Genomic DNA, 22,019 nt, shown 5'->3' on the forward strand with positions numbered 1-22,019 from the left:
GACACACAATGTCTGAGACGTCGGGGTGCGGTGACACACAATGTCTTAGACGTCGGGGTACGATGACACACAATGTCTGAGACGTCGGAGTACGATGATATTCAAGGTCTTAGACGTCGGGGTAGGTGGCACACAATGTCTGAGACGTCGGGGTACGGTGACACACAATGTCTGAGACGTCGGGGTACGGTGACACACGATGTCTGAGACGTCGGGGTACGGTGACACACGATGTCTGAGACGTCGGGGTACGGTGACACAAACTGTCTTCGATGATGTATGTGTGTGAGTGTGCTCTAACAAGCAAATGATGTGTTTTAAGCCTCTGGGTCAGGAAAAATGTCTCAGACATTGTGTGTCACCGTACCCCGTAGTCTAAGACATTGAATATCATCGTACTCCGACGTTAGCCTCCGACAAGCAAACACTTGATGAAGACACATATACTGTTCCTCAACATCAAAACACATGATGCTCCATAACAACAATAAATGTTTTGTTTGTTTGTTGTTTAACGCCGCACTAGGCAATATTCCAGCTATATGACGACGATCAGTAATTAATCAAGTCTGGAAAGGCAATACAGTGATTGACATCATGAGCATCGATCCACACAACGGGGATACGATGCCATCCAACAACCAAGTCAGCGAGCCCGACCACCAAACAACAATAGGGACACGAGTGTCCAGTCATCTACGTCACTGTAATTCACTGTAAAGAGTTAAGACGCTTAGGCGTGCAAGAAACATATGACTGTTCCTCCCAAAAATGTTGGCACGACGTGATATAATTGTTATATATACTGTTCAAAGCGGCGTTAAATCAAACTCACCTATTCATTCCCTCTTTCGAGAACAATACAGTCTGAACAACAAAACTTGTGCTTTTCATCAACAACAATGTATTGTAGCTTAACAGTGCTAATGCAGCTAATGCTAATTCGTCAAAACTGTAGTTTCTGAGAGAGGCAGAAATAGCTCGAAATATGTCATGTTTTCACATCATGCATTATGTTCGACAAAATGCATTTGATGTAGCTTGAGAGCATGTAGGATGTAACGAAACAACAGTGCATGAGGGGTACTAATCTCTTACAATAGAGCATAACCGCTTCATAATCATAGGGTTACATAATTTAGGAAAATGTATTTGAAAAAGTGCTGAAGAATATGACACAAAAAACTGGATGTTTACTTATTGATATTATGACTGTACCCAACCGAACTAATCACCAAGAAAACTCCGGTCCTCGATGCGTACTTTCATTAGTGTAAGTGTGTGGGGATGTTTATCGTTCGTACCCATAGTAAAATGTAAACACAGAGTGCTGAAAACACAGTCATAGATTTGTGTGTTGATGTCTGGTGAAGACTCGGAGGAGGAGGTTTTATTGTTGCCATCGCTACCACCGTCGAAGGGAAATAGGAAGATATGTATAAAGGCTCATGTTTATTTAAACTTAGTGGTGCTGTGACGTATGTAGGTGTGTGATCTGACACAATGTCAATGTCATTTATTGACGACTCATTTATTTTTGCGATCTTTACGAATTTATGGAATTACAGATGATAAATAGGCAGGAAGCACAACCTCAAGACTTTAATATTCAACCTCCTTTGTTGTTCTAGAAAATTAACATTATTATAGAAAATGTTTGATGACTTCTCTGGATTATGAAATTATAAATTATGATTAAATGGAGCAAGAACTGAATAATGTTTAAGTTTGAGGAGATGTTCTGTATGTTCACTATAACGGGTATGTGTCGCTTAACTTCATCTATAACTTACATATGGCAACAAAGCCTTTATTGAGGGAATTATTGCAATATACATGTGGTTACTTAATGGATATTTTGGCACTATACACACGAGTGGTTCTAAATGGTTTGATATGGTTTGACATTCTCAAATAGGTATATGATAGACTCGATGTGGATAAGCGTCTGAGTTGAAAAGTAATTTAATTATATGACTGATTATCAGTTTGATGTGCGACAAAAGCCCCAAATGACACGCGTTTTGAACAAGAGCTTTGGCGCAAGAGATGGGTATGATGCTGCAGGTCCGGGCACAGCCAAGGTAAGCAACACAGCACAGCGTCTCAGACAAGTTGGCTACCCTTGAAGTTGAATATAGGCAAATACGAATGGTGACTCTTCAGCGCTACATGTATTTGCAAAACAATTTCTGTTTGTGTTTGTTATAAACAGCCGTCTCCCGATATATCGAAGGCACGGGGGAACTTCTATATAACCGGGATACGAGATGGAGAGACACGAGGCTAAACATGGGTAGATTTGGTTGGGAATGGGTCAACTTCAACTAAAATGTGTTCTTAGATTAGTTTACAGATACCGATCATCGTCTGGACAGTGGTATAAGGAACGCAACTTCAGTAATGGTTGTCCTGGAGTTCTGACAAATCCGATAATCTTATAATAGTGAACTGTTCAAAGCGTTAATTTAAGTATCGATCTGTAAACACTTTCCTCTTTTCGAAGACTTGCCAAGTGAGGATCATCTTCCGCACAATTTGATCACAATTAACTACTTTTACGAAAAAGAATTTAAAGTTTCGAACCAACGATTACAAAACCAGCATGTTTTATCTGCTACACATCAGGCTATGTGCTATAGTTTGAAAAAGGCGCCCCTATAACTTATAATGGATGTCACAAGTTTTCCTCACCATTTTTATCGGCACTTAATCGTAACATACCAGATCACAAATCTTGCGCTTCGTAAACGCTGGCGGCGGAGGGCAGTTGTATGGGTTAAACGATCAGTAAGCTTGACTCCCGAGTGTTTCTGGAGCTTCGGCCCTGCCACATACTTAACTTTCTTGTTACCTGTGGTGTCTCCTTAGGCAAATGCCCCAGCTCACCCACATGCGAATGGGTTACCGGTAGGATAAAATCGACCAGTGGATGCAAACACTTCTAGCGGCTAACAGACAGACTGGATCGTGTACAGGAAGCTTGTGATGTCATTTGTAATGCGCAATGACTCGTTGACGGGGTTAACGACGTGAGGAATTATAACATGGCCCCTCCGTGGTGTGGAGTTTGGTGCTATATAGGTAACCTGGTATTATAATATAACCCAGTAAGCAATCATTATCGCATCTGGTTCCTTGGTCAAGTTGAAATAAAACAAATCATCATCGATTGTCTAATCGTTAACTATCGACGACAGGCGATACTGTCAGATTTCAATTACGCCGTGAAAGAAACGTTGAAGAAGGAATTTATGGATGGGTGCAACTGTGTATGTGCTAGCCGTGTTATCAGTTGATTCATTCACAAATGATGGCAACCGTGACGTGTCACCTGAATCACTGCATCGCGTGGGGATGGCAGACGTTCCATGTGCAGTTAAAAAAGGTTATTCTTACCGATTTGGCGTGACTGTCGACGTGGGCATAATCCGCCTCTCTGAACACGTCTGTTTTCCTGCTGATCGGTGGCTTGGGAGGGGGGTAGGAGTCGAGGGAGTCAGGGACGCTGATCTGAAACAACGGGAGGTGTGACAATAATGCATAATAAAGATGGAATGAACAAAGAATACAGAATATTCGTTCTGCCATACCCAGTTCAAACATCTACAGACGATGCACCAATATCACCTTCGTTAAGCTACTTGACAACATGGTGTTGTTGTTTTTTATTATAAACTTAAAATGTTAAGGACCATCCGATTCTGTCATCTTACTATAGTTAATCTGCTATGGCAGTATATATTGATATATTATGCATTACCTGGAACCCACACTCAATAACTTCCTGAAGATTATATCTAATACCTGTATTGATAACTGAGCGGTAGTGTAGCCTAGTGGTTAAAGCGTTCGCTCGTCACGCCGGAGGCCCGGGTTCGATTCGCTACATGGGTACAATGTGTGAAGCCCATTTCTGGTGTACCGCGCCGTGATATTGCTGGAACATTGCCAAAAGCGGCCTCAAAACCTTACTCAATTTCTAAAACAAAGTATTGCTAATTAGGTATTCAAAATTTTCATTTCAAGGTGCATTGCTCGTATAGCTGGAGACTGCATTTTATATTCATTTCGCATCTTAAGGTGCAGGAATATACTAAACCTGACGGTTCCCTTGTTAACCTGTTTCCCTTTCTGAACTCCACCTACCGGACTTATTTCCGATCCTTTGTTGTCTGTGCTGGAGGCTGTCCCCATGTCTGCGAGTCTGTTTGCTGTTACGTCAGTACCGCGGTATCAGGACATGTTCGACTGCAACACAAATACTGGTACATTAGTTGGGCAGTTTTCTTTAAAGCAATTCATTTTAGCCAATTGCCCCCACTTATTGCATTGGTGCTTGTCCGTGTCTCTTTCATGACCAATGGTAAAGATGGTTTTCTCTGCATCGTTGTTAGCTATGAACAATGATGAATACTACTGTTATGCATTTGCTGCTGTTATGATTAATGGAAATGCATATTGTGAGCACAGTGACGACCTGACTCATCGTCAACAGTAATATTGCTTGTTTCTAGAAGCCTCTAAACCCTGCTAAAAGCAGAGTCGATTGTAAGTTTCCGACTATATCATGAGCATGTGTTTATGAAAGACTATTAAATAGTCTTGATAAGTTCGCGAAAAGGTGAGCGTATCCTGCCCCACCGGTGACACCCGTCACAAACACATGCAAAAGCAAGTCAATTTGATCACCTGAAAAAAACACGAGAACATAATGGTACAAGTAAAAATAGAGATTATTCGGGCATCATTTTTGTCTCTGATGCGTCAAATTTGGAAATGTCCTTTATATATCTACCATAATACATTTTTGAAAGCTTCACTTAGGCCTTGAATGTTGTAACCTTGACCAAACAACGTCTGAGTAGGGGCTGTATGACGCTCATTGAAATCTTAGTAGAAAGCGCATGTTCCATTGTACCTGAAAAGTGGTGAAATGTAGACACCAAGGGCTGGAGTTGCGGGATTATTGTTGGACATTAGGGCAAAGTTGACTATTAGAAAATTGAAGTCAAGTAATCTCTTGTTTTAATATGTGCCCACGTGTGTTCATATGAATACGCTTACAAAAAACAATTATAAACCAACTGCCACTCTTGCCTATAATATTGTAGGTATCTTGTTATCTCATAGTTACCGTGTGAGGTACTACTTTCAAGTGAGACTTCTTGAGAGATTTTATATTTGAATTGTAAGACCTGCTTGGATTGTTTTAAAAGCCATTTAATGTACATCTAATGTTGATGTTTGTCTGGTTACAAGCCTCAACGTCTTTTCACATGAAATAGACTCTGCAACCTCACGTTTAATATTGTACCCCACTGGCTCCCACTGAACCACCGGAGCAAGTGATAAAAGGGTGTTCAATCTTACATGTCATAACTTATCATGCTGCACGTGGTCGTTCCCTCACGCGCTTTCATCGAATTCGTTTATACCGCGACTACCTATGTTTCACTTTTTGGTATTCCGATGTTTTCTTATTCTTTCCGGTATTCCTTGCATTTCGCCGATTCATTGGTTACTGAAGACACTCCCCTTCCGTTTCCGTTGAAAATGTAAAACCTTCAGCTCGCTGAGGTTTTACATTTTCGTCCAAAACCGAGGAAGGCGGGTTTTTTTAACTATAACTAAATGTATAGGTCAAACGTGACAAATTGGAGGTTTTCGGGAAGCATTTATATTTTGTAATATTTGAACATAATCAAATTGTCAACCTAGCCGATTTTCTTATTGGGAGGTGCAGAATGGGCACATGGTAAAACGTTCATCTTGGGTCACGAAGATAGTAAAATATTCTTTTAGGTCTGAAAAATATGCATAGTTCACTTATTTTAGACATAACTATGTACTTGACCACGTCAAAGTCCACATCTTGCAAGTGTAAGATTTTCAAAACCATAAGAGATATCTGCTAGAAGCAGAGTCCATTGTACGATTCCGACTACATCATGAGCATGTGTTTATGAACCATTATCCTATAGTGACGATACCAAGGCCGCGTTCCACATAACGATTGTATCGCTCAGGTGACCATAAGTCCTATACGATCGCTTTGCGGAATGGAGGCCAGGTGTTCGGGAAAAGGTGAGCGTATCCTGCCCCACCAGTGACACCCCGTGGCAACTCTTGAGCAAGGGTCGTATGAGGCTCTTCTCGAAAGAACATGCTCGATTATACCCCTGAAGTAAACTGACCATTTGTAAGACATTTGAAACATGTTTGATAACTTTATACCAATATCTAAGTTTTCCAAAAGCCCCTTATACACCTCATCCTTTAGTTTAACTTGAGCATACAGTAAAACAAAGCCATAGAAATTGATATTTCGAAAACTAGTTATCATGTTACTAGAATTCATACATCAAATTGACCGCCTCCGTGGTCTAGAGGTAGAGCGTCCGCCCGGAGAGCGGCAGGTCCGGGAGCGTCATACCAAAAGTCGTTAAAAGATGGTACTTGTTGTTACCCTGTCTGGCGCTCGGCATTAAGGGGTTAAAACAAGGACTGGTCGGCACCCAGTCAGTATACTGTGTCTGAGTGGGGTATTCATGTCTCGTATCTCAGTGAGCTAGCACTATAAATCGGCATCGGTCCGGACTAGTACAAGCAGACACGCGCGCGCGCCCACACACACACACACACACACACACACACACACACACACACACACACACACACACACACCCACACACACACACACACACACACACACACACACACACACACACACACACACCACACACACACCCCACACACACACACGTCGCTATATAAGTGCAATAACCTTGGACGCGTCGTTAAACCCAATTTCACCTCACCTCACCTACATCAAATTCCCTTGATAACGTCATTGATGTAGCTTCTACCCGTATTAATTACGCACAGATAAACAAATTATATTTATTTGCAACCATGAACACATTATTAACCCTAAAATTAGTGAAGGCTTACGGTTAACACGGTTAACTAGTGACTTAAGACAGACTCTACCGGCTGGAACCGGAACGTATGTTCACTGAATCAATAGCTGCGGTCCACGGCATGGCAAATTGCCTCACTAGGATACCTGTACTTTCTTTGGTCCAGCAGTTTTCTGTTGTTCATGAAACTGAAATCTCATTATACAAGTACTCGATTATCTACAATATACATTATTCTATTAAAACAAATTGAGGAATGACGTCCTACCTTTAAATCTATTGTTTGTTTATAACAGATCAATAAACACTGATCATGGGAAGATGATCATGTTACGGTACGCCCACCAGGTGCAACGAATAAAAACTGTCCGCAGATATAGAAACACCCTTTAAAATAGACTTCTTGTGCCGGTTATGTTTTAATATATTTGTTCAACTAATTTGGGATAGATGGTGATTTTGAAGAAATTATACACTTTATTCTGATGCAATTTCTTCTGATCAGCACAAGCAGAGGTTTTATTCACGGTCTGGTGATAAAATATCGATTCTTTGCCAACTTGGGATGGCAAAAAATGATTTCCACAGGAACTACGGAGTAAAACAAAAATGCTTATTTGGCAACTTTTGATTCTGTTGGCACCTATATAGTGTGATTACAAGATGTTCAGGAAGAGAGTCAATGAGTTTAACGGCGCTTTGAACTCAAGAAGAGACCACCTATTTTAACATCTGTCATCGCCCTATCATTTCAATAGGTGTAGGTTTGTAAATGGAATTTGCAACAACGTAAATACCGTTTCCGCCTTTGTTACTGAAACAAACACAAAGAAATCCTACATATGAACATCACCTTGGCAACTCCTTAACGTATTTTATTGGATACAGGTTATTGGTTCAGAAAACCCTTCGTAAATGGTCTGACAAGAAAGATTTGATGTGCTAACATTGAGATAAAGCAAATACAAGTTGTACAGTGTCGTGTTCAACACTTATATATTGATCCTTGTCATGAGGGTATAAATGTTATGGTTCACCAAGGAAACGATGGACAGTTGGACTCCTAGAAACAAAATGTTTTGGTCTGTGGTGCCGGTTGCCATTGGGATGTATAGAAGAACGCCCGACTGTGTAAATGGAACAACAAATAAATGATGCCAGACAAGTTGGTTATTGGCAAAGGAGTAATGTGTGCCACCTTTGTTACACTCCCTATTGTTGTTGGAGGTTACGTTAAGTATATAATTGTTGGACTGAACCTGAGAGATTTTATTTTGGAAGATAGACAGCTGAATGTTGCATGTAACCTCTCACGATCAATGTGTCTGTGTGTACCGGTGTTCTACTATTTGTCCGTGCATGTAATACAATCCCTGGTCGTCAGCGTGTCTGTATGGCTGGCTGTCAGTGCTATGTCTGCATGTGTCTGCATATCATGTATGCCTGTGTGTGTATGACAGCGGCGTGCGTATGTCTGCATATCCTGTATGCTTCTGTATGCATGACAACGTACTTGTGTCTGCATATCATGTATGCGTGTGTGTGCATGACAGCGTGCGTATGTCTGCATATCCTGTATGCTTGCGTATGCATGACAACGTACTTGTGTCTGCATACCTTGTATGCTTGTGTATGCATGACAGCGTGCGTATGTCTGCATATCCTGTATGCTTGTGTATGCATGACAGCGTGCGTATCTCTGCATATCCTGTATGCGTGTGTATGCATGACAGCGTGCGTATGTCTGCATATCATGTATGCGTGTGTGTGCGTTCTCCAACCTGCATATCTATCAGTGTTCATGCTCATAAGACGGAGGGTTTTTCGTCTGCAACTGTCTGCATCTGTGTGTCAGGGTCTATACATATGTGCATGCGTCCATCTGTGTATATTTTCCTTTCAGCGTTTGAATGCCGGTGTGTGTGCGACTAGTGCGACCGAACTAGCCCACTGGAATACAATGCTGCATTTCATCATGGATACCCTACTCACTCCGAGGCGACCTAGGCTTGTCGTACGAGGTGACTTGGTTGAAACATGTCATAGATCCCAATTACGTGGATCGATATTCATGATATTAATCACTGGATTGTCTGGTCCAGACTCGATTATTTTAAGACCGCCGTCATATAGCTGGAATATTTCTGAGTGCGGCGTAAAACAACAAACCAACCGAGGCGACCAGACTGTGTTGTATCCCCTTAATGCCAAGCTCCAATCATTGTGTGCTACTGACAGTCTGTATTATCCGCCATTGACGAACAAACTCCATCTTTGAACGTCTCTTGGAATGGAGGGGCCGGGGTTCGACTATCCGCGCTCCGTGTAATACTTTAAGACATAAATACGACAGTTGACACTAATAAAACGTTACATCTAACTTATAAAAAACAACAATTAAGGCAAAATAAAGCAATGAGAATGATGATATGTTACCTGTGACGGTATGCATATCAGAGTTTGTAAAACCACTTGAATAGCGCATATAAAATTGCATATCAGGGATACACGAGCTGTCAGGGTTGCAGCTTAAACCCAGATTTAGCATTTGACACAAATCAGAATAGTTTGTTCGCGTGCTGTAAATAGTGTTATGTCATAAAGTATTCACTTATTAAGTGTAAACATGTCTACCTATTAAGTGTAAACATGTCCACCTATTAAGTGTAAACATCTCCGCCTATTAAGTGTAAACATGTCCGCATATTAAGGGTAAACATGTCAACCTATTAAGGGTAAACATGTCCACCTATTAAGGGTAAACATGTCCACCTATTAAGTGTAAACATGAAGCGTACACGTGTCCACCTATCAAGTGTAAACATGTCCACCTATTAAGTGTTAACATGTCCACCTGTTAAGTGTAAACATGTCCACCTATTAAGTGTAAACATATCCACCTGTTAAGTGTAAACGTGTCCACCTATTAAGTTTAAACATGTCCACCTATTAAGTGTAACAATGTTCACATATTAAAGGTAAACATGTCCACCTATTAAGTGTAAACATGTCCACCTATTAAGTGTTAACATGTCCACCTATTAAGCGTTAACATGAAGCGTACACGTGTCCACCTATTAAGTGTAAACATGTCCACCTATTAAGTGTAAACATGTCCACCTATTAAGTCTAAACATGTTCACCTATTAAGGGTAAACATGTCCATCTATTAAGTGTAAACATGAAGCGTAAACGTGTCCACCTATTTAGTGTAAACGTGGCCACCTATTAAGTGTAAACATGTCCACTTATTAAGGGTAAACATGTCCACCTATTAAGTGTAAACATGAAGCGTACACGTGTCCACCATTAAGTGTAAACATGTCCACCTATTAAGTGTAAACATGTCCACCTATTAAGTGTAAACATGAAGCGTAAACGTGTCCACATATTAAGTGTAAACATGTCCACCTATTAAGTGTAAACATGTTCACCTATTAAGGGTTAACATGTCCACCTATTAAGTGTAAACATGAAGCGTAAGTAGTGTCCACCTATTAATGTAAGCGTGACCACCTATTAAGGGTAAACATGTCCACCTATAAAGTTTAAACATGAAGCGTACACATGTCCACCCATTAAGTGTAAACATGTCCACCTATTAAGTGTAAACGTGTCCACCTATTAAGTGTAAACATGTCCACCTATTAAGTGTAAACATGTCCACCTATTAAGTGTTAACGTGTCCACCTATTAAGTGTAAACATGTTCACCTATTAAGTTTAAACATGTCCACCTATTAAGGGTAAACATGTCCACCTATTAAGGGTAAACATGAAGCGTAAACGTGTCCACATATTAAGTGTTAACGTGGCCACCTATTAAGGGTAAACATGTCCACCTATTAAGTGTAAACATGAAGCGTACACGTGTCCACCTATTAAGTGTAAACATGTTCACCTATTAAGGGTTAACATGTCCACCTATTAAGTGTAAACATGAAGCGTAAATAGTGTCCACCTATTAATGTAAACGTGACCACCTTTTAAGGGTAAACATGTCCACCTATAAAGTGTAAACATGAAGCGTACACATGTCCACCTATTAAGTGTAAACATGTCCACCTATTAAGTGTAAACGTGTCCACCTATTAAGTGTAAACATGTCCACCTATTAAGTGTAAACATGTCCACCTATTAAGTGTTAACGTGTCCACCTATTAAGTGTAAACATGTTCACCTATTGAGTGTAAACATGTCCACCTATTTAGTGTAAACATGTTCACCTATTAAGTGTAAACGTGGCCACCTATTAAGTTTAAACATGTCCACCTGTTAAGGGTAAACATGTCCACCTATTAAGGGTAAACATGAAGCGTAAACGTGTCCACCTATTAAGTGTAAACATGTCAACCTATTAAGGGTGAACATGTCCACATTGGGATTGAAATATCTTAGATTTTACCTTTATCTTGCCGAACACCGTCCGATCAGTGTATAGAGAAGTGCTGATAGTGCTTTCTGTTTACTTTTATGTACTTAACAGCAAATGAATATTTCATCACTTCATGGCCGCTCCTGTCTTATTATTTTTTTCCAATCAGGCACGAAATTAGAAATGGGCACACAAATAGAACATTTAGACGCGCGTTCATTCTATATGCGTACCACGGAAATAATAATTATTGGAAATCATTGTCTTCTTGTCAATTTGGCCATAACAATTGTGAAACCACAACGTTCCTTGTTATTGACGCACATTGCATCGCTGTGTCCATTTACCATAACTTAACCAATAAGTGACAGGAATTGTGTTTGGGTTGATTGTTTGATGGGATGAATGGGAGGGACAACTGGTTTGCCGGGTCATTAGGACTGTTCTATTACAAGTACTTTGACATAAACAGTTCGAGACAGCTAGCATGGGTTGCCAAAAGTGCGACCACTTGCTGTCCAGGATCCTTCTGTCACTGATTCCTAGATTCGGCCCGATTTTAGTCCTTGATCTATCAGTGCTATAAGGGGCGGTGGGCTCACCTAGTGGTTAAAGCGTTCGCTCGTCATGGCGGAGACCCAGGTTTTATTCGCTATTGCTGGTGTCCCCTGCCGTGATATTGCTAAAATATTGCTAAACGCGGCGTAAAACAATACTAACTCACTGCCAGCGCCATACTTTACTAACACCTACGACCCAAGTAAATCTTTCCTCATACATTAAACTACACTCAAGACAGAAAGAAATACCAGTGATAACACATACTGTACTGAATTTGTTCGGAATATATCGTCTTTAAAGCACTTTACACACATACAAAAAAACAATAGTTACGAGTTTCTGATATTTTTGTGTTGGTCGTTGATTAATGTTGATCTCCGATCGCCAAGTCTATCTAGTGAGCTTCCACTACAGTTGCCTGTTGACGTTGACACCAAACCGAAATATATATATATATAAAACAAAATTGAACAAGGACCTAGACATTTCTATTACTTCGGCGTCTCATTCACCTACAACTGATGTTAATTGTCTCAGACTTTGTTGATTAAGAATGGATTATTATGAATAATCCGCACGTTTCTTCTGACTGTCTCACCAGTAGTTCCAGGGTCTGTGTAGATACAGAAGGGGTCATGTCTGAAGGAAAGGAATGTTCTGAGCCAATGATGTGTTCACTTCTTACACATGATCAAAGGTATGAACTGTGCAGAAGATTATATTGTGGTGTGCAGGTATGTACACGGGGATTGTTTGAGGTGACGCGGTTCCTCTGTTTCACTGTGAGTGGAGGGTGGTCGGGTAGCCTAGTGGCTAAAGCGTTCTCTCGTCACGCCGAAGACCCGGTCCGATTTTCAACATGGGTACAATATGTGAAGCCCATTTCTGGTGTCCTCAGCCGTGACATTGCTATAATATTGCTAAAAGCGGTGTAAAACCATACTCACCTCCTGTGAGTGATCATAATTCATTTAAATCATAGATATACACTTTTGAAAAGACGTTTTTATTGTAGTGAGTGAGTTATTCCGGTTATATCACGTCGTGTCAGCTTAATGTGGGAGTGAGTGAGGGTTTAACCACTAGGTTTTCCCGACCGCCCCCTTGGGAAGAAACCCAGACGTGGTGCAGGTATATCAGACGTTTACCACCGACGAGCACGGGTATGGTGCTGACAAACCTAGAAACATAATCGGGGCGAACCGGGGTTTCAACCCACAGTCATAGGTTTCTGGCGTGCCTAAGGGACGCAACTCTGCACAGCGACTTACAGTGTTTTAGACGACTGGGCCACCCGTGCCCCCGGATTTTATGATAGATATGATTAAACGTATATATGATAGACTCCAATTCTTAATTTAGGGATTACATAAAATGAATCGTCGGACAATGATGATTATGGATATCAATATTGTGAAAGTCGATATATGTGTAGTTATTTTCAACAGACCAAACTGGTGTTCAGCCATATCATGTTGCTAAAATTCAAAGCAATCAGTATTTTATAGACTGTTTAATGGTGAACACTTTGAGGGGCGATAAAGAGAACATTGATTAAACGCAAATGGAAAACATAAAATGACAGTAAGACCAGTGAAACACGCTTTGTTGGTGAATTCTGACTATAACTAGCCTCTGGCTGGTCACAATGGTACAAGGGAACTACGTCGCTGTCTTCATTGCATATCGCACCCGTATTCTCTCACTGAATCTTCAGCGTCATTACCTTTAGGTACGAGCATATTGCTGAACTTATTTTAATTGGTTATAATAATATCTTAAGCTACAAAAGAGACTTAAAATTGAGTAGAAATGCATCAACTGAAAATCGTAGACTACAAAAGTGATGTTATGAGACGTGGTTGTATATGTATATGTACAATAATCTCCTTGCGAAAAACAACTACACATAGACTAGTTTCTCAATACGAATAAAAACTCACCAATAGCGTATGAAGGAACGTTACATCCCGAATGACGCTGTTACAAATACACTTGCTTGTTATCCAGGAATGTTTTTTAAAGTCAAACGTATATTAAGGGCACCGGATGTGAAATAATCTCAATCCCGACAACCTTCTGTTAGTTTCAATATCTTCTATATGACACACGCCTCTTCAGTTGTTCAATGTCAGACAAAATATAACATTAAGTGGCGCCAGGTTCCCTTTGTGATGTTGCTGAGCAACACGGAAACAAAGTTTCTAAAACAGTAGAAAAATTGACTAATCAAATAGCAAGAGATAGCGAGGCGTGAAGAGAATGGCCTCAACGATTAGTTGAAGTCTTGCAAAGGGTGTGTGTATCTACTGCCTAGAAACCCGAACGGGGGAGGGGCTTTGGGTTTTGGATGGGGAGAGGTGATTCTGTCATAGTGTCTTTACAGAGCCGTCACTTTCAGATCGATAACTATAGATTTAAGTTGGAATGTTGTAGATAATGCAGATATATAGTTGAGCATCATGCATATTTTATTTGACGCTGTCATAACGTTTAGTATAGACACGCCTTGTTGGGGAAAAATCGATTAGAGTTCAAAATGCCAATACAGTAATGCACAGGAGGATTGGTCATTGATGTGTTGATACACAATAACAGTTTGGTTTGACACACGACGTATTTAATGAAATGCTTATGGATGCATTAATTCATTTTCGTAATAAATAGTTGTATTTATGCCATCATTATTATTGGCGTCGGTGTCGTCACTGTCGGCATGCTCGTCTCCTTGACATTCAGGAATACATACTCACTGCGAAGTTTGATCTTGAAATGATACCGCGAAATATTTACTGGTGTGACGACCCGTGGTGTAAAGGGGGATGACCTTTGTATCTGGTGGTGTAAAGTAGGATGACACTTGTATCTGGTGGTGTAAAGTAGGATGACACTTGTATCTGGTGGTGTAAAGTAGGATGACCTTTGTATCTGGTGGTGTAAAGTGGGATGACACTTGTATCTGGTGGTGTAAAGTAGGATGACCTTTGTATCTGGTGGTGTAAAGTAGGATGACACTTGTATCTGGTGGTGTAAAGTAGGATGACACTTGTATCTCGTTGTGTAAAGTGACAAGACCCTTGTATGTCGTGGTTTTAGGTAGGATGACTCTTGTATATCCTGTTGTAAAGTAACAAGACCCTTGTATCTCGTGGTGTAAAGTAACAAGACACTTGTATCTCGCAGTGTAAAGTGGAATGACCCTTGTATCTTGTGGTGTACCATTGGAAGACCCTTGTATCTCGGGATGCAAAGTGGGAAGACCCTTGTATCTGGTGGTGCAAAGAGGGAAGACCCTTGTATCTGGTGGTGCAAAGTAGGAAGGCCCTTGTATCTCGTTGTGTAAAGTAACAAGACACTTGTATCTCGTGGTGTAAAGTAGGAACACCCTTGTATATCCTGTTGTAAAGTGACAAGACCCTTGTATCTCGTGGTGTAAAGTAGGAAGGCCCTTGTATCTCGTTGTGTAAAGTAACAAGACACTTGTATCTCGTGGTGTAAAGTATGAAGACCCTTGTATCTCGTGGTGTAAAGTAGGAACACCCTTGTATATCCTGTTGTAAAGTAACAAGACCCTTGTATCTCGTGGTGTAAAGTAACAAGACACTTGTATCTCGCAGTGTAAAGTGGAATGACCCTTGTATCTTGTGGTGTACCATTGGAAGACCCTTGTATCTCGGGATGCAAAGTGGGAAGACCCTTGTATCTGGTGGTGCAAAGAGGGAAGACCCTTGTATCTGGTGGTGCAAAGAGGGAAGACCCTTGTATCTGATGATGCAAAGAGGGAAGACCCTTGTATCTTGTGGTGCAAAGAGGGAAGACCCTTGTATCTGGTGGTGCAAAGAGGGAAGACCCTTGTATCTGGTGGTGCAAAGAGGGAAGACCCTTGTATCTGGTGGTGCAAAGAGGGAAAACCCTTGTGGTGTAAAGTGAGAAGATCCTTGTGTCTCGTGTTGTACAATGTGAAGACCCTTGTTTCTCGTGGTGTAAAGTGGGATGACCCTTGTATCTGGTGGTGCAAAGTGAGGTGACCCTTGCATCTTGTGGTGTACAATGGGAAGACACTTGTGTCTCGTGGTGTAAAGTGGGAAGACTCTTGCATCTGGAGGTGAACAAAATGAAGACTGATGATGGAAATAGGAAGATCAATGCATCTACTGGTGCACGTTTAGAGGACAGTGGTACAGGATAACACGTGACGGGGAAATGTGACAAGAAACTAACGTCTGAAAGTCATTTGGCAAGTTAACTTGTATCTAATGTGGAAAATATACATATACTTGCCTGTCATCGAGAAATGGAGAAATGAACCGCGAGATGTGAGCATCGAGGAAAAGGTAAATAGACTTGATTCTAAGGTGCAAAGGGAAAGGATATTTGCTTCCACTCTCTACATCGATTGCTACAAACATAAGACCCATCAAAGGAGAACACCGACATGTCGAAAGGAGAATAAGGATATGACAATAACAGTGAAGCCAGTCACTTGTTGAAAGTTCTAATCAATAAAATTCTAAATCTACACAGTCCACATTCTAACCACCGGATCGACATTAGTCGGCTCTTGCGAAAATTAACGGATAGTTAAGGCCTTTACATTTAGATAAACTAATACGAGAACGTCATTGCTATTATGACATAAAGAAGTAGGAAAACTCGGATGGGTGCATTAACACTAGTATTAGGAGAACATCAGCGGAGGGATACATTAATATTAGTATTAGGAGAACATCAGCGGAGGGATACATTAATACTAGTATTAGGAGAACATCAACGGAAGGATACATTAATATTAGTATTAGGAGAACATCAGCGGAGGGATACATTAACATTTGTATTAGGAGAACATCAGCGGAGGGAAACATTAACATTTGTATTAGGAGAACATCAGCGGAGGGATACATTAACATTTGTATTAGGAGAACATCAGTGGAAGGATACATTAACATTTGTATTAGGAGAACATCAGCGGAGGGATACATTAACATTTGTATTAGGAGAACATCAGCGGAAGGATACATTAACATTTGTATTAGGAGAACATCAGCGGAGGGATACATTAACATTTGTATTAGGAGAACATCAGCGGAGGTAGAAATTAAGCAATAGAAAAATAGCAGATGGATAAATTAACATTATTAGCAATAGAGCATAAGCGGATGACTAAATTAACATTATGAGTAGGAGAATATCAGCGGATTTATCCATAATAACGTTAGTATTAGAAGATTATCAGTTGATCGAACAATTAAGATTAGTAGTAGAAGAACATCAGCGGATTGATAAGTTAATATTAGCAGTAGGAGAATATAGAGTAGCAATAGAGTGAGTGAGTATGGTTTTACGCCGCTTTTAGCAATATTCCAGCAATATCACGGCGGGGGACAACAGAAATGGGCTCCAGCGGATGGAATGTGTACATTGGTGGTAGGAGAATATCAGCAGCTTTGTCCATTTATCATTTGTAGCAATAGAACATCAGCAGATTGATAACTTAAAATTAGCAGTAGGTGAATCTCGGCAGATTGGTACATTAACACTTAGTAGTAGAAAAACAACAGCAGCAGATGGATAAATTAACAAGAGTAGCAATAGTACATGTGCAGATTGGTACATTAATATGGTAGTAGGAGAACATCAGCAGATTGGTACACTACCATTTAGTGGTAGGAAAACATCAGTGGATTGTAACATTAACGTAAGTAGTAGGAACACATCAGCAGATTGGTACATTAACATAAAAGGAGGAGAATTCAACGGATTGGTACATAAACATTAGTAGTTGGAGAACATTAGCGGATTGGCACATTAACATTAGTAGTAGGAGAAGTCAGCAGATTGAAGTGAGTGAGTGTGGTGTTACGACGCTTTTAGCAATAATCCAGCAATATCACGGCGGGGGATACCAGAAATGGGCTTCACACATAGTACCCATGTCGGGAATCGAACCCGGATCTTCGGCGAAACCCTTTAACAACTAGGCTAACCGACCACGCCTTAACGGATTGGAACATTATCAACATTAGTAGTAGGCGAACATTAGATGATTGATACATCGACATTGAGTTGTAGGAGGCGCATTGCTTGAACCACATCAATACGGCATCAAGTAGAAATTGAAACTACAGAGAGATACTTTCACAGAAGCAGATACATTGTTCAGTGTTGAGAACTGATGCAGAATAGCATCCTCGACAAGTTGGATCGAAATGGCGAATTTTGAACCGACTATGACAATAATCGGTAACGGCACGCCCGTAGCACTTGGATAAATATCAATATACCAGTCTAGGTTAGTGTACGAAGGGTACAGAAAATCAATCTGACAACAGTGATCGATTTCCTACTAAGTGGATCTTTCCTTTATTCAGGCATAAAAATGGACATGTAATGATACCAGTTACCTTTTAGAACACCATTCAATTCAAAGACAAATCATGTAGCGGTTATGAAGTCACTTTCTCAAGGTTGATTCGTGATCATTTTCACAAATTGTTGTCAACGGATGGGCCAGTTCCAATTAACGAACAATGAGAAAATTATATGAATGGATCACTGAAAATCAACGATGACACCAGGTGATCGCGAAGAGGGTAAGCATGTCCTGCCCTACACGTAGCACCCGACACTCATACAATAGGAATAAAACAGAAAGTGTTTGTTTGTTGCCTGCCACACAGCAGTTCTCCTGGGACTGGAATACAAAATTAATTAACATTATGTGTGTTTTTTATATTAATCAAGCCGCTACATGTTTGACAGTGAATATAACTTTGTGCAAAACATATCCCATGTCATTGCAAGACAGCTAGATGATCTTGTCTGAGATTCAATCTCTTTGGGGTGATTTACTTATGTTGTGCTTTATCATATACTGACTGTTTATCAAACCGTATTCAAAAACCAAAATGTCTCTTGTGTGATTACAAAGAAACAAAAGCTTCATTATAAAAGCTTTAACATGAGCTACAAGGCTCTGTAGCTCACCTGAATTTGGGAGAACAATTACAACATCAACAAATAATCATCATAAAACAAAGGTGAACAGAAATATGCAACATGAGTAATGGTTCCTTCGTATCTGAAGGTCATGCAAAGTATATTTCATATTAATCCATCAATAATTGCTAGAAAGAGGGTCAAAGTTTCGTTTCTGAGCCTACCACACTCTTACTGCACACACTACACATAAATGGCAGAGTAATAGGCAATGAGTGCTATTGAAACAATAAAAGCTAACGACGTAGAGGCGGACTATGGACAAAGTATCACGACGTGTCAAGCCCACTTGAAGTTCCATTTCAACTGAGCTCAACTATCTGCTGGTAGGATCATGTAAATATGTAAAACAGATAGTTTTGAGGATCACCAAATCAGTTCCTACTACCAAACCTAAAACAATTTCAAAATGTTTTAATACTTTTAGTCCATTCTGATCCTTGAAATGCAGTGCCTGAAAGAACAATAGTCGTATGTAGATCAACGATTTATTCAAACAAAACAAATATTGACAACCATTACAAAAAATCCGACATGTCGCTCAAGGCCGTTCCAATACATCTCTGTAGACTTGTTATCGAGCAGATCAGACCCTGTGGACCATGCAGTTGACATTGCTAAGGAACGGGCATTAAACAATGATTGAAAGGGACTACAAAAAGTCACCGCTTTCCTCGTCGCAGAAGTCATGTGATTCAGGTTACATAGAGGGATGACGCCTTGGTTATATCAGCCACCATGATACCTACTGAAGAATCGATATGAGTTTTGTTTGAAGATGTTATATATGATAGACGGTTCGAGCCTCGGGGGTACATATGTTACATGATGATTTATAGGACCTGCGATGAATAAAGATTATATATCCTGATGTACACAAGGGTTGAATTGGTTTCAGGGTGAAATAAGTCAATAAGCGTTATTGCTGTTAGATTTCGATTTGTAGCTCACCAGAACATGTGATTATGACATTGTACTTTGTTTGTCGTCTAGTCGTTAATGAACTGTCTTAACATACTTTGAAAAATGTTTATAACCAAAGTGTTTTTAATGTTTAAGAATTCTCTTCTCGGGAACCAGAAGATCCAGTGAGCTGAAACCATGGAAAGACCACAACTCGTTCTTCAGGGCATGTTAGGGGGCACGGGTGGCCCAGTCGTCTAAAGCGCCGCGTTTCGCCTTGGGCACGCCAGAAACCTATGATTGTGCGTTCGAATCCCGGTTCGCCCCGATTATGTTTCTAGGTTTTTCAGCACCATACCCGTGCTCGTGGGCTTCACCGAGGTGGTAAACGTCTGAGACCTGCATCACTTCGGGCTTTCCTCCCACATTAAGCTGACACGCCGTGAAATAACTGGAATACCGTTAAAAGCGGCGTTAAACTCAACTCACTCACTCACTCGGGGCATGTTTAAGTAATACGCTTTTAGAAAATAATTCACATTTTCTGACAAAAGGGATGTGCCTTCATTTTATCATTACCGAGATATATCAAGACTTATAATTGTTCAAGGCATTCGAAATGGTAAAACTTTTTCTGTTGTCATATATTCTTAATTCGGTCAAACTTGTTTTTGATTTTGCTTTGTGTTTGGTTGTATTATTCAAACTCTATATAATGACATTACAGAATGCTAAAGTCGATTGTTTACATTCCAATGAATTTCATTTTGTGCAATAATGTTTGACAGTAAACTGATATATAGACTTATTTATAAATGTATAGTCGAGGTTCAAGAGTTATTTAAAATCACACTAAAACACCTTCGATACCTTATTCACCATATGGCAGGTAGTAGTCCACATATGCTACCCCTGATCGTAACGATCCGGGTTAGAATAGGTCTTCAGCAACCCATACTTGCCGTAAAAAGTGACTATGCTTGTCGAAAGAAGCGAATAACAGGATCGGATGGTAAGGCTCGCTGACTTGGTTGATGCATGTCATCGTATCCCAAATGCGTGGACCGGTGTTCATGATATTAATCACTTGATTGTCTTGTCCAGACTCGATTTTTTACAGACCACCGTCATGGAATACTGCTGAGTGCGGCGTTAAACGACAGACAAACAAACAAAGAGTAATCCATGTTTCACAGCCATACGGTCATCAGTACCGGACTTTACGCTGATGTCATGATGTCCTAAAACATTAAATAGACAACACTAGGAAAATGTTTCTTATCACAGCGTACAACTTCAAGCTGCAAGTATATGAACAATGCTTAAAAATTGTTAACTTAGTGTTATTCAGATGTCTTAAAGGTAGCCATCGGGTGCTCGTTCCAAGCGTTTGGTACTAAAACGAGGCTGTATCATTGTGCCATTTTGAACACAGGCCGTAACTCATATAAACATTTTTTTCCGGTGCACTTGTATGTGATCATGCAAGAATAAATCGTTATCCACCAACAAGCAATAGTATTTACGTATTGATAGTATTTACGTAACCAGCTGCGAGAGCAGTGCAATCAAGTACCAACAGGCATAGCTGCCTATTATCTAAATAATTCAAAGATGAGTGTGTGCGATGGAAAGCATGTATTTACAATGATTGCCTTAGTTACATAGTATTTGTTTATGACTTCGTGGGCTGGTGGTTACGTTCTGAAGGTCATGGGCTGCGGTTAAGGTCTGAAGAAAGGTCTAATAGTCATGGACTGTTGGTCAGTGTCTGATGGCCATGTATTGGTGGTAAAGGTCTGATGGTCAAGGACTGGTGGCCAAGGTTGATGGTCTGATGGTCAAGAACTGTTTGTCAACGTCTGGTGATCATAGTATGATGGCCTTATGGTTGTGGACTGGTGACCAAGGTTTGATGGTCAAGGACTGGTGACCAAGATTTGATGGTCATGGACTGGTGACCAAGGTTTGATGGTCATGGACTGTTGGTCAGTGTCTGATGGTCATAGACTGGTGACCAAGGTTTGATGGTCAAGGACTGGTGGCCAAGGTTTGATGGTCAAGGACTGGTGGCCAAGGTTTGATGGTCATGGACTGGTGACCAAGGTTTGATGGTCAAGGACTGGTGGCCAAGGTTTGATGGTCATGGACTGGTGATCAAGGTTTGATGGTCAAGGACTGGTGGTCAAGGTCTGATGGTCAAGGACTGGTGGCCAAGGTTTGATGGTCATGGACTGTTGGTCAGTGTCTGATGGTCATAGA

At 40.5% G+C, this 22,019-nt stretch overlaps 1 protein-coding gene across 1 annotated transcript in view; it reads right to left on the reverse strand.

Annotated features, from left to right (window-relative positions):
* LOC124135709 overlaps positions 1-13,994 on the reverse strand; it is a 29,741-nt gene extending 15,747 nt beyond the window's left edge. Inside the window, exons 1-3 of the mRNA XM_046501192.2 lie at positions 13,802-13,994; positions 4,150-4,251; positions 3,400-3,513 (exon numbers count right to left, since the gene is read on the reverse strand). Of these exons, the coding sequence (XP_046357148.2) occupies positions 3,400-3,513; positions 4,150-4,197 (162 nt within the window). The 5' untranslated portion in view covers positions 4,198-4,251; positions 13,802-13,994. The remainder of the gene's footprint in view (positions 1-3,399; positions 3,514-4,149; positions 4,252-13,801) is intronic.
* Between the last annotated feature and the right edge of the window lie 8,025 nt (positions 13,995-22,019).

Source organism: Haliotis rufescens, unplaced genomic scaffold (genome assembly GCF_023055435.1).
Source record: "Haliotis rufescens isolate VD_foot unplaced genomic scaffold, xgHalRufe1.0.p SCAF_1, whole genome shotgun sequence".
NCBI lineage: Eukaryota > Metazoa > Mollusca > Gastropoda > Lepetellida > Haliotidae > Haliotis > Haliotis rufescens.